The sequence below is a fragment of the Moschus berezovskii genome, chromosome 9, assembly GCF_049115385.1.
Source record: "Moschus berezovskii isolate FMDL1 chromosome 9, NW_MosBer_1.0, whole genome shotgun sequence".
NCBI classification, from domain to species: Eukaryota; Metazoa; Chordata; class Mammalia; order Artiodactyla; family Moschidae; genus Moschus; species Moschus berezovskii.
In genome coordinates, this window is record NC_142468.1 from 74,098,897 (window position 1) to 74,113,622 (window position 14,726).

Genomic DNA, 14,726 nt, shown 5'->3' on the forward strand with positions numbered 1-14,726 from the left:
TGTATAACCAAATATTAAATCATCTAGTAAATTAAGAGTTAGGTTGTTGAGCATTAGCTGTAGGGGAAAGGTTTGAGGATAAATTGAATGCTCATACAAAATTTAAGAGGAGAATGAGAAATTAAAGCTGTTCCAAAAATAAGCAAGAGAACAGACGTACAAACAAAAGATGGAAAATTAAGCCAAAAATATGATAAAGAGTTTTATTTTATATATATTGTCAAGATACAGCAGAAAGTTTATTTTTAAATGTTTTGTAAAGTAGGTAAGGTCTAGATTAGACCCTTTGATTAAAAGTTCTGCTTCTTAAGACATAAAGGATTGGAAAAAGGCTTCTGCATCTTTCATGTTCTATCACCAAGTCTTGATGCACACCCGGAGTTTCTTATTTATAGTAGATAATCTGAAGAAACAAGAGACTCAATGATCGGCAAAGGAAGGATAAAAATGGGAACCCCAGAAATCTCTTAATCAGGAGGAGTTTCCAAAAGTAGAGAATGATATTTGCTGTCATTTCTCCAGAAAAATTAGGATAGACAGGGTTGAAAATGGATCATTGAATTGGGCTAGAAGGAGGCTATTTCAGTGACCTTTTACCCAAAAGCTGGTAACCCTGAAGACAATGAAGCTAAACTATCCAGACTTCTTTCAGATCCACTGAAGAAGCTTCTTATTTCTAGGTCTCTGCTACCTTTGCTGCCATGTGCACACACACAAAAATCAGAACCACCTAATTCTGGTTTAGATACATTGGCCGTTACCCGTTCAGCTCTACCTAAATAGCTCATTATTCACACTGTTTGGATATTTTGTTAGTCCTCACTGACCATTTGCCCGCTTTGGGAAAAGAATGTTACTTCTTTGAGGTACAATACTCATTGACACTGAATAAATATGGTGTGTTTCCTTTGTTTTTTTTTTAGGTGTCCCCAGTACCTGACAACTGCAGAGCATCTAGTTATATACATAACTCTTGAAAAACTTTTTTGTTACTAACCTGCTATTTCTATGTACTTTTAAAAATTACATAGCATTGTCTTATTTTGTGCCACTTTTTCTTATTACCCTTTTTTTTTAAGCCTTAGAAATATTTTACTTTATCAGAAATTAATAGAACCATTGATTGGTTAATACATCCTGTGCATCATCTCTGGTAGCTTTTTCTTTTCCCTTTTACTTCATCTGCAGCCCTCATTTCTTAACATTTCTTTGCCTTCATCACCCTGGTTTATTTTCTTTCTCTTGTTCCTGCTCTCATCTCAGCCAATGATATCATGATGCAAAGGCATTTGAAAGTGAAGATGAAAAGGCAATCACTATATTTAGTTAATCATATTTACTGGGTGTCATCATTTTTGTTTTGAATATATTCATTGTTTCAACATTACTGGACAATCAGAAAGAATACCATTAGCTCTTATTGGTTATTTTATAACTGATTAAAAACATACAATTTTTCAGTATTACCTATGTTGACTTCAGGCTGTTTTATGAATTCACAGAAAAATGGAGCAGAAGGCACAGAGAATCCCCACACGTGCACAGTGCCCCCCAACTATCAACATCCCACACCACAACAGTACATTTGTTACAATCAGGGATTTACACTAACACATCATTATCACCCAAAGTCCATAGACAATTCATTCGGTATTGTACGTTCTATGGGTGATGGACAGGGAGGCCTGGCGTGCTGTGATTCATGGGGTCGCGGAGAGTCGGACACGACTGAGCGACTGAACTGAACTGAACTGAACTGATGGATGACGTGTATCCGTCATTATACATGTCATACAGAGTATGTCCACTGCCCTAAAAAATCCTCTGTGCTCCACCTTTCATCACTTACTTCCTCCATCCCCTGGCAACCACTGATCTTTTCATTATCTCCATAGTTTTGCTTTATCCAGAAGGTCATATAATTAGAATAATACAGTATGTTGCCATTTTTAGATTGGCTTCTTTCCCTTAGTAATATACATTTAAGGTTTCTGTGTGTCTTTTCATAAGTTTTTAAATGCTTAATAGTATTCCATTGTCTGGACATTCCATGATTTATTTATCCATTCACCTACTTAAGAACATCTTGGTTGCTTCCAAGTTTTGGCAATTGTGAATAAAGCTGCTATAAAACACCCATGCACGAGTTTTTGTATGGACATAACTTTTCAACTCTTTGGGGTAAATGCCAAGGAATATGATTGCTGGATTAAATGGTAAAAGTATATTTAATTTCACAAGAAGCCATCCAGCTGTCTTCCAAAGTGTCTGTGCCATTTTGCATTCTCACCATCAGTGAATGAGGTTCACTATTCTCTATTCCTATTCCCTCTGTTCACTATTTGCATTCCTCTGCATCCTTGTCAGCTTTTGATATTGTCAGCATTTTGGACTTTTGTCATCTTGATAGGTGTGTAATAGTATCTCATTGCTGTTTTAATTTGGATTTCCCTGATAACATATGATGTGGAACATCTTTTCATATATTTTATTTGCTATCTCTATATTATATTTGGTGAGATGTCTGCTTGGATCTTCTGCCCATTTTTTATTTGAACTCTGTTTTCTTATTATTGAGATTTAAGAATTCTCTGTATATTTTGGAAATAGTTCTTTTTCAGCTATGTCTTTTGCAAATATTTTCTTGCAATCTATGGCTTGTCTTCTCATTCTTTGCCAATAACTTTGCCAAAGTAGAAGTTTTTAATTTTAATGAAGCCCAGGTTATTAATTATTTCTTTCATCAATTATATCTTTGGTATTATATCTAAAAGTCATCACCAAACCAAGATCATCTAGATTTTCTCCTATTTTATCTTCTATGATTTTTATACTTTTGCATTTTACATTTGGGTCTGTTTATCATTTTGACTTAATTTTTGTAAAGGGATATAAGGTTTGGGTCCGGATTCATTTTTTTAATGTGTGGATATCTGGTGGTTCTGGCATCATCTGTTGAAAAGACTATATTTTCTCCATTATATTCCCTTGCTCCTTGTCAAAGATCAGTTGACTATATTTGTGTAGAACTGTTTCTCAGCTCTCTATCTGTTCCATTGATTTGTCTATTCTTTTGCCAATACCACAATGTCTTAATTACTATAGCTTTGTAATGTATCTTAAAGTCACATAATGTCAGACTTTGACTTTGTCCTTCTTCTTCAATATTGTGCTGACTATTCTAGGCCTTTTACATTTCCCTTTAAGCATTAGAGTCCATTTTTAATATCTATAAAATAACTTGGCAAGATTTTGAATGGAATAACATTGAATCTATAGATGAAATTGGAAAGAACTGACATCTTTAACAGTATTGAATCTTACTATCCATGACCTTGGGGTATCTGTTTATTTTATTCTTCTTTGATTTCTTTCATCAGAGTTTTATGTATATATGTATATGTGCTTGAATATCCTTTTTATTTTCATCATTCTAACCTAATATGTTAAATATTGCCTCTTATCAACTTTTTCTTCTTTTTTTGCAAATGACAGACATTGAGGTAGCATTCTTAGTGTGAATCAGGAAAGAAAGAGTTCCTTTTCCAGAAACTGTATTATGTATCAATGGCTTGAGTAAAGCACTGGCCAAGTCACCAGCTCTACCCCCGAGCCCACCCAGGTAGTAGAGAAGGGGATTTTATAGAACAAAAACAAAGTGTCATTAACAAAGGAAAGATGATTAAATGCTAGAGGGCAAAAATGACAGATATGGGACTTCCCTGGCAATCCAATCGTTAAGACTGTGCTTCAAATGCAGGGAATGCAGGTTTGATCCCTAGACATTAGAAGATCCACATGTCACATAGCATGGCCAAAAAAAAAAAAAAAAAATGACAGATACACTTCCACATGTTTTATCAAAATCACATTGTCATTTCAAACTCATATTAACAAATTAATTAACACTCTAACCCAAATAATAGTGAGACTGTGAATGTATACCTTGAATACCACTCTGAAAATCTGTATCTGTTCCCAAAATGTCTTTAGTTTCTATACACTTTATAACACATTTTCAGTCTAGCTTTGTCAATTGCTTTGATGAATTGCTGTTAGTCTCTTTCTGAGATTTTATCTTGTCCTACTAGTTTACTTTTTACCTCTATATAGATAATTCTCAAGGCACTCTCTTTCTGGTCTTTATACTAATATCTGTTTTTCCTCCTTAACTCTACATCCCTATTTCTGGCTGGCTGCCGGACATGACTGCCAATAATGATCATGCTCATTATGTACCAACTTTCAACTCATTTTCCCCTCCAAGTACACCGTTTCTTTTTGTTATTTAGCACTACTGTTTTCCACCTAGTAACTCAGGCACACAAAAAATGAATCATCTATCAGAGCTATCTCTCCTTTACCATAAACATTCAATTGATTATCTAATTCCTTATAAACTAGTTTTAATGTCACAATCACTATTCCATCTCCATGCCCTTCTCTCCAGTTAAAGTTGTATCTTGCTCAAACTCTTGGACAAGATAAAACTTAAGTGGATTCATTGCTTTTATTCTTCCCACATTCTACTCCATTGCCATGTTAGATTTTTCTTTCTAGTTTTTGTTTCTCTACACAAACATCCATAATGGTGCCACATTGTTTTCTTAATAAATAAGATGTTTAGCCATGAATTGAGGGCTACCTCACATGTTGCCATAACTTTTTTTCAGTCTTGTTCCCAGGACTCTCCCACATGTACCTTTGCTCTGGTAATACAGAAAGTGAAAGTGAAAAGTGAAGTCGCTCAGTCGTCTCCCACTCTTTGCGACCCCGTGGACTGTAGCCTACCAGGCTTCTTCATCCATGGGATTCTCCAGGCAAGAATACTGGAGTGGGTTACCATTTCCTTCTCCAGGGGATCTTCCCGACCCAGGGATCGAACCCAGGTCTCCCTCATTGGAGGCAGATGCTTTAACCTCTGAGCCACCATGAAAGCCCTACTGAATAAATGTCCTACCAGGCCTTCTGCTTCCTCCTCCCTTGCCTTTGATTATTCTATTTTACCTGTCTTACTTTCTTCTTCCTTTTCTTTAAATGTGTACCTCTTTTCCATGATATAAGACTGACATAGACTTACCCATACCAGATAGATTGCCCTAACAATTTGTTTTGTCCTTTCTTGTGATAATTAACTTAAGCAGCTCATGTTTTAGATGTTTCAGTTCAGTTCAGTCGCTCAGTCGTGTCCTACTCTCCGCGACCCCATGAATCACAGCACGCCAGGCCTCCCTGTCCATCACCAACTCCTGGAGTTCACTCAGACTCATGTCCACAGAGTCGGTGATGCCATCCAGCCATCTCATACTCTGTCGTCCCCTTCTCCTCCCGCCCCCAACCTTTCCCAGCATCTTTTCCGAGAGTCTTTTCCAGTGAGTCAACTCGTCGCATGAGGTGGCCAAAGTATTGCAGTTTCAGCTTTAGCATCAGTCCTTCCAATGAACACCCAGGATTGATCTCCCGTAGAATGGACTGGTTGGATCTCCTTGCAGTCCAAGGGACTCTCAAGAGTCTTCTCCAACACCACAGTTCAAAAGCATCAATTCTTCGGCGATCAGCTTTCTTCACAGTCCAACTCGCACATCCATACATGACCACGGGAAAAACCATAGCCTTGACTCGATGGACCTTTGTTGGCAAAGTAATGTCTCTGCTTTTTAATATGCTATCAAGGTTGGTCATAACTTTCCTTCCAAGGAGTAAGCGTCTTTTAATTTCATGGCTGCTTACAGACTTACTATTTCTACTAGGATGAAAATTTCTTAAGGACTCTTCTTTTTTCATCTCATAGCTCCTACAACAGCAGTTAGTTCTTCAGTAAGAATTTTTAACTGTCTGTTACTTTCATACTTTATTTTTTTTCTTCTTGTAGGGTTTTGTAAATATGCTTCCATTCCATGCTTCATACTGTTTAATGAAAGTCACTTTCTTGTTTATTTTTCTTTTATCTTGTTGTTAGATAAAATACTCCAAACTGGAACATAGAATACCTTTAGAGATGTTGTTAGTATGAAATTTAAGTTATTGCTAAAATTTTCACTTTATATGTAATGACCCTTTAACGTTTTTATTGAATAATCTATTTAAATGTTACCTTTGAATTAAATATTAAATTATTTATGTGAGTGTAAAAATTATATCAACTAAACATGGGATCCCAAACAAAATAAGTGAATAATGGAAAGCTCCAGGTTAAAAATGAAGAAATATATTAAAATTTCTTTTAGGGCTCTGACTTTATTGCTTATGGCAAACTTGATGCTAAAATACACCATACATCACTACTGTGACAGGCTTGAGAAAATGAAAAATACAAAGCTTTACATAAATCAACCAAAAGATCATATTAAAATGCATAACCTTTAACAGAAGAATCAAGACTTTTAACTATTCAGAAGCTCTTTCTTCCTTCCATAGTTGTTTTAGATTTTTCAAACAGTTTTATGAGAAATATTTCAAATTAATTGTTGGCAAAGCCATTGCATTTATAAAGAGGGCAAGGTTCACAGAAATTTAGACACAATTTTACTGAGGTACCCTACTATCACTTAGCATTTAATTTTGTTTTTTGTTGAAATAATCCATGGGACAATTATATATTTTATATAATTATAATAGCTCTCCTCAGAGAGGAACAGAAGAAGGAGAAAGATAAAAAGATGACTTTTATTCATCAACATTTGGTTCAGCACAGCTTTCCTATCCAACCCCACCCTTTCCCCATCTTTGCCCTCAAGCTAACAAGCAGAAAACTGATCTGGTGAGAGACAGCAAGGCAGTTAGCAGGTTTTAAAACCTTATTCTATAAACCTTCCTGATACAGCTTGGGATTCAGATAAATTTTGGCTTTAGGTACTGCTGTGCTAATACTGCCATAAATGATCATTGGAGGAGATTAATAAATCAAGCATTATATTCACCCAAATTTAGAGAGCTACTTAATGCATTTCTGCCCCTAATGCATATATTTCAGTACTACCAACAATTTATCACTGTATCGGGAAGTCATGAATCAAACTGGACAGAAGAAGAATTTTTGAACCCACATCTTGATAGACTTAATCAGTTTGGAGGAGGATCATAAAAATAACCAATCAAATGATTTCCTTCCCTCTTTCAAATTCTAAGTGACTTTTTTCCCTTAATATTTACTTAATTGTTATGCTCTTCTATGTGGCTTTTTGTTCTTGGTGTTGTTTTGAAAAATAAAGTTTTAAATTAGTATTTTCATAAAGTTTCACTTTGACAGTTTCTCATTCAAAAGGTGGCATACTACTTATTCATTTAACATTATTTAGTGCTTACATTTAAACAGCTGGCACTGTTCATTCAGTGAGGAAACAATAGTGAATTGGACAACCAAAAATTATTTCTTTCATGGAGCCCTTATCCTATGGAATGAGACAGATTAATCAAATATGTAAAAAAGAGGGGATGGGGAAAGGTTGCCTCACTGCCCATAGAGATGAAGATTGGAGTTTATGGAATAAACATGATCTGAGAAGCTGAGGCTGCTTTTGTGACATTTTTAAACCCGGATTTAGGGTAACAAGACTAATTCTTTTGATCATATAGCAGATAGTAGTGATAAACTATAAGTGGTTGGATTTGGGTAGGCAAAGGCTAAGATAAAGAGTCTTGCCAGAAGGCTAGAGATACAGCCAAAGAGTGTTTCAGTGAATTGGAAGTCAAAAGAAAATAATTCAGAATGAAGCATGAAGAGAAACAAAGATAAAAAATACACATTAGAGGTTGAGTGGGTTTCCCTGGTGGCTCAGACAGTAAAGAATCTGCTGGCAATGAGAGAGACCTGGGTTGGGAAGAACCCCTGGAGGAGGGCATGGCAACTCACTCCAGTATTCTTGCCTGGAAAATCCCCATAGACAGAGGAGCCTGGTGGCTACAGTCCATGGGGTCTCAAAGAGTCAGACATGACTGAGCAACTAAGCACATACAGAAGTTGAGAAATAAAAACAGTGAAAAGGTCTAAAATATATATAATTAAGGTTCAGGAGACATAGAATGAGAAAAAATGCAATTGAGAAGGTAATAATTGAGAACTTAACAAAATTAATTAGACACACTATGATAGATTCAAAAAATCTCATGAACCACAAATGAAAAAGAGATCCATATTTAGGTTTTTGTTCTTATCCAGTCACTAAGTCATGTCTGACTATTGGTGACCCCCTGGACTGCAGCATGTCAGCCTTCCCTGTCCTTCACTATGTCCCAAAGTTTGCTCAAATGCATTGAGTTGGTGATGCTGTCTAACCATCTCATCCTCTGCTGACCTCTTCTCCTCTTGCCTTCAGTCTTTCCCAGAATTAGGGTCTTTTCCAATGAGTCCACTCTTCACATTAGGTGGCCAAAGTATTGGAGCTTCAGCTTCAGCATCAGTCCTTCCAATAAATAGAGTTGATTTCCTTAGGGATGTGATAATAAAACTGCTGAAAAAAAAAGTCAAAGAAAAAAATTAGAAATAGCCAAAATACATTTTTTTAAAGGCCACATTCAAAGTAACAACTGTTAGAATGAAACCTAACTTTTAAACAAACAAACAAAAAATGGAATCCAAAACAATGGAATTCTACCCTTTGTGTCACTAAATGAAAATAACTCATTCTAGAATCTGTAGCCAGCAAAAATATCCTTCAATGGTTTGGGAGAATGGCATTGAAACATGTATATTATCATATGTGAGACGAATCGTCAGTTGAGGGTTGATGCATGTTACAGGATGCTCGGGGCTGGTGTGCGGGGATGACCCAGAGGGAGGATAAGGGGAGGAGGGAGATGGGAGGGGGGTTCGGGAGGGGGAACTCATGTACACCCGGGGCGGATTCATGTCAATGTATGGCAAAACCAACCAATATAATATTATAAAATAATTAGCCTCAAATTAAAATAAAAAATTAAAGTGGAATTACTTTCATGATGTTAGTAATGCATTTGTCAAAACTCGTTGATAGTACACTTATAGTTTGTCAATTTCACTGTGATTTTTCTCCTCAAGAAATACTTAACAAATATTTAACTCTAGTTAATAACATTTATGTTAAAACTTTAACATACTTTATTATGCTTTGGTGTGTCTGCTAGTAATAATTTTTCTGAATTTTGTAAAATTTCTTCACTTTATTTTTATTTTACTCCACTAAAATTTTAAACATACAGAAAATTCAAAAAGGAGAAATAAAAGACCTTCCCAGTTAAAGAAAAACAGAGAATTCTAGACTGGCCTTCCTTACGTGTATTCCTGAAAGGAATTCTTTGAGTTGAAAGAAAAATATATTAGACAGCAACACTAAAGCACTTGAAAATGTAAAACTCCCTGATACAGGTAAATATATAGACATATACAGAGTTTTGTAATACTGTGATGATGGTATGTAAATTACTTATAATTCTGTCATAGAATGTTATAAATAATGTCATGAAAGTATAACTGTAAAGCTATGTTAGAGGATACAGTATATACAAAGATATAATTTGTGACATCAATAATATAAAGTAGGACAGAGAAACATAAAGGTGTAGAATTATATATGTGATTAATGTTAAGTTTTTATTAGTTTAAAATAGATTATTATAGATGTTTGATGCATCTATAATAATATAGATAACCATAGATCAGTTCAGTTCAGTTCAGTCGCTCAGTCGTGTCCGACTCTCCGCGACCCCATGAATCACAGCACGCCAGGCCTCCCTGTCCATCACCAACTCCCGGAGTACACTCAAACTCATGTCCACAGAGTCGGTGATGCCATCCAGCCATCTCATTCTCCGTCGTCCCCTTCTCCTCCCGCCCCCAACCTTTCCCAGCATCAGAGTCTTTTCCAGTGAGTCAACTCGTCTCATGAGGTGGCCGAAGTATTGGAGTTTCAGCTTTAGCATCAGTCCCTCCAATGAACATCCAGGATTGATCTCCTTTAGAATGGACTGGTTGGATCTCCTTGCAGTATAAGGGACTCTCAAGAGTCTTCTCCAACACCACAGTTCAAAAGCATCGATTCTTCGGCGATCAGCTTTCTTCACAGTCCAACTCTCACATCCATACATGACCACGGGAAAAACCATTGCCTTGACTAGACGGACCTTGGTCGGCAAAGTAATGTCTCTGCTTTTTAATATACTATCAAGGTTGGTCATAACTTTCCTTCCAAGGAGCAAGCGTCTTTTAATTTCATGGCTGCAATCAGCATCTGCAGTGATTTTGGAGCCCAAAAAAACAAAGTCTGACACTGTTTCCACTGTTTTTCCATCTATTTCCCATGAAGTGATGGGACCAGATGCCATGATCTTTGTTTTCTGAATGTTGAGCTTCAAGCCAACCTTTTCACTCTCCTCTTTCACTTTCATCAAGAGGCTTTTGAGTTCCTCTTCACTTTCTGCCATAAGGGTAGTGTCATCTGCATATCTGAGGTTATTGATATTTCTCCCAGCAATCTTGACTCCAGCTTGTGCTTCTTCCAGCCCAGCGTTCCTCATGATGTACTCTGCATATAAGTTAAATAAGCAAGGTGACAATATACAACCTTGACGCACTCCTTTTCCTATTTGGAACCAGTCTGTTGTTCCATGACCGGTTCTAACTGTTGCTTCCTGACCTGCATAGAGTGCCTGATGAACTCTGGACGGAGGTTCGTGACATTGTACAGGAGACAGGGACCAAGACCATCCCCATGGAAAAGAAATGCAAAAGAGCGAAATGGCTGTCTGAGGAGGCCTTACAAATAGCTGTAAAAAGAAGAGAGGCGAAAAGCAAAGGAGAAAAGGAAAGATATAAGCATCTGAATGCAGAGTTCCAAAGAATAGCAAGGAGAGATAAGAAAGCCTTCCTCAGTGATCAATGCAAAGAAATAGAGGAAAACAACAGAATAGGAAAAACAAGAGACCTCTTCAAGAAAATTAGAGATTCCAAGGGAACTTTTCATGCAAAGATGGGCTCAATAAAGGACAGAAATGGTATGGACCTAACAGAAGCAGAAGATATTAAGAAGAGGTGGCAGGAATACACAGAAGAACTGTACAAAAAAGATCTTCACGACCAAGATAGTCACGATAATGTGATCACTGACCTAGAGCCAGACATCTTGGAATGTGAAGTCAAGTGGGCCTTAGAAAGCATCACTACGAACAAAGCTATGGTGGTGATGGAATTCCAGTTGAGCTATTTCAAGTCTTGAAAGATGATGCTGTGAAAGTGCTGCACTCAATATGCCAGCAGATTTGGAAAACTCAGCAGTGGCCACAGGACTGGAAGAGGTCAGTCTTCATTCCAATCCCAAAGAAAGGCAATGCCAAAGAATGCTCAAACTACCGCACAATTGCACTCATCTCACACGCTAGTAAAGTCATGCTCAAAATTCTCCAAGCCAGGCTTCAGCAGTATGTAAACCGTGAACTCCCAGATGTTCAAGCAGGTTTTAGAAAAGGCAGAGGCACCAGAGATCAAATTGCCAACATCCGCTGGATCATGGAGAAAGCAAGAGAGTTCCAGAAGAGCATCTATTTCTGCTTCATTGACTATGCCAAAGCCTTTGACTGTGTGGATCACAATAAACTGTGGAACATTCTGAAAGAGATGGGAATCCCAGACCACCTAACCATAGATAAGTAACCACAAAGAAAATACCTATAGAGGCTACACAGAAGAAAATGAGAAAGGAATCAAAGTGTGTCACCACAAAAAGACACAGAGGACAACTGCCAAAGAGGAAGGAGCAACAGAATAACTAGAAGACTAGAAGATATAAACAACAAGATGATAACACTGAATTCTTCTCTGCCAGTAAGGGCTTCAAATTTTAATAGCTTAAACTCCCAATCAAGACATGGGAGGGATGCACACTGGGAGATCAAGATGGTGGAGTCAGAGAACCTGGAGCTCAACTCTTCTTATAAACACACCAAAATTATATCAACATGGGGAACAACTCAGAAAATCAGAAGATATAGTGTGGTTGAATGTATTGAAACATTAACCACAACAGTACTCCCTTTACAAGAGACACACTTTAAATATAAGGTTATTCATAGGCTGAATGTAGAAGTTTCAATAAAGCCATTCCATGAAAATGATGACCAAAAGCGGGTAGAAGTGTCCATACTTACATCAGATAAATATATTTTAAGTCAAAAACTGTCACAAGAAACAAAGAAGGACATTATATAATGATAAAAGAGTCAGCTCACCACAAAGGTATGAAACTAGAAATCTATATCCAGCTAGCAGCAGAATCCAAATATATTAAAACAACATTGACAGAATTGAATCGAGAAATAGACCATAACACAACAACGGTAGGGATTTCAATATCTCACTTTCAGAAATGTAAAAATCAATCAGATCAAAGATCAATAAAGAAACAGAGGACTTGACCAATACTGTAGAATAATTGGTTGTAATAGACATTAAAGTAACACTCCACCCAACAACAACAACAAAATACACATTCTTCTCAAATGTACTAAGGACATTCTCCAAGACAGATCACTTGTTGGGCCACAAAACACTTCTTAACAAATTTAAGATGGAAATCATACAAATTATCTTTTCAAACCAGAATGGAATGAAACTTGAGATCAGAAACAGAGAAAACTGAAAAATTCACAAATATGTTGAAATTAAATAGTACACTATGAAATAACCAATGGGCCAAAATAAATCACAAGAGAAATTAGAAAATTTCTTGAAACAAAAGAGAGTGAAAGCAGACTGTACCAAAATTTATAGACTGCCACAAAACAGTACCAAGAGGGAAGTTTATAGTGATAAACACATACAATAAAAACAAACAAAGATGTCAGAATCGTGGTGGAGTGAGACACCCTCTTTTGTCATTCCCCTTTAATCTGCAACCAGTAAAGTATCCAACTCAGCAAAGATGACTCTTGCCAAACAGACTAGAACATGAGAATTTCACACATCTGTACATTTAAAGGTGGGTGGACCCAAGCACATAGGGAAGGCAAAATCAAGGAAAAGCAAGAACAGTGCCTGTGATCCTAATCCCTGCTGCAACAGCTGAACCTACAGCTCTAGGGAACCCAATAGCTACAGGAAGGCAGCACACACAACTCTGGCCTCCTGGAAAAAGCAGTACTTTTTCAGTTCAGTTCAGTTCAGTCACTGAGTCGTGTCTGACTCATTGCGACCCCATGGACTGCAGCACGCCAGGCCTCGCTGTCCATCACCAACTCCCAGAGTTTACCCAAACATGTCAATTGAGTCAGTGATGCCATCCAGCCATCTCATTCTCTGTCATCCCCTTCTCCTCCTGCCTTCAATCTTTCCTAACATCAGGGGTTTTTTTCCCAGTGAGTCAGTTCTTCACATCAGGTGGCCAAAGTATTGGAATTTCAACTTCAACATCAGTCCTTCCAATGAACACTCAGGACTGATCTCCTTTAGGATTGACTGGTTAGATCTCTTTGCAGTCCAAGGGACTCTCCAGAGTTTTCTCCAACACCACAGTTCAAAAGCATCAGTTCTTTGGTGCCTAGCTTTCTTTATAGTCCAACTCTCACATCCATACATGACTACTGGAAAAACCATAGCCTAGACTAGACGGACATTTGTTGGCAAAGTAATCTCTCTGCTTTTTAATATGCTGTCTAGATTGGTCATAACTTTCGTTCCAAGGAGTAAGTGTCTTTTAATTTCATGGCTGCAGTCACCACCTGCAGTGATTTTGGAGCCCCCCAAAATACAGTCTCTCACTGAACAAAGCTAGTGGAGGTGATGGAATTCCAGTTGAGCTATTTCAAATCCTAAATGATGATGCTGTGGAAGTGCTGCACTCAATATGCCTGCAAATTTGGAAAATTTGTCCACAAGGGTGGACAAATTTGTCAACAGTGTCCACAGGACTGGAAAATGTCAGTTTTCATTCCAATCCCTAAGAAAGGCAATGCCTTTATATAATGCCTACCTCACAATTGCACTCATCTCACACGCTAGTAAAGTCATGCTCAAAATTCTCTAAGGCAGGCTTCAACAATACGTGAACCATGAACTTCCAGATGTTCAAGCTGGTTTTAGAAAAGGCAGAGGAACCAGAGATCAAATTGCCAACATCCACTGGATCATCAAAAAAGCAAGTTTGCTTTCTCATGGGGTTGCAAAGAATCGGACACGACTGAGCGACTGAACTGATTAACTCACTGTTTAAGAGGTTCTTTAAGAGGCTTTTTAGTTCTTCTCTCTCTGCCATAAGGGTGGTGTCATCTGCATATCTGAGGTTATTGGTATTTCACCTAGCAATCTTGATTCCAGCTTGTGCTTCATCCAGCCCATCGTTTCTCATGATGTACTCTGCATATAAGTTAAATATGCAGGGTGACAATATACAGCCTTGACGTATGCCTTAACCTATTTGGAATCAGTCTGTTATTCCATGTTCAGTTCTAACTGTTGCTTCCTGGCCTGCATACAGGTTTCTCAGTAGGCAGATCAGGTGGTCTGGTCTTCCCATCTCTTGAAGAATTTTCCAGAGTTTATTGTGATCCATACAGTCAAAGGCTTTGGCATAGTCAATAAACAAGAAATAGATGTTTTTCTGGAACTCTTGCTTTTTTAATGATCCAGTGAATGTCGGAAATTTCATCTCTGATTCCTCTGCCTTTTCTAAAACCAGGTTGAACATCTGGACGTTTCTGGTTCATGTATTGTTGAAACCTGGCTTGGAGAATTTTGAACATTACTTTACTAGCATGTGAGA

At 37.4% G+C, this 14,726-nt stretch overlaps 1 protein-coding gene across 1 annotated transcript in view; it reads left to right on the top strand.

Annotated features, from left to right (window-relative positions):
• The window catches only part of DPH6 (diphthamine biosynthesis 6), a 203,589-nt gene extending 201,454 nt beyond the window's left edge, over positions 1 to 2,135 (top strand). The window contains exon 9 of the mRNA XM_055435402.2: positions 924 to 2,135. Within this exon, the coding sequence (XP_055291377.1) occupies positions 924 to 977 (54 nt within the window). The 3' untranslated portion in view covers positions 978 to 2,135. The remainder of the gene's footprint in view (positions 1 to 923) is intronic.
• The last annotated feature ends 12,591 nt before the right edge of the window (positions 2,136 to 14,726 follow it).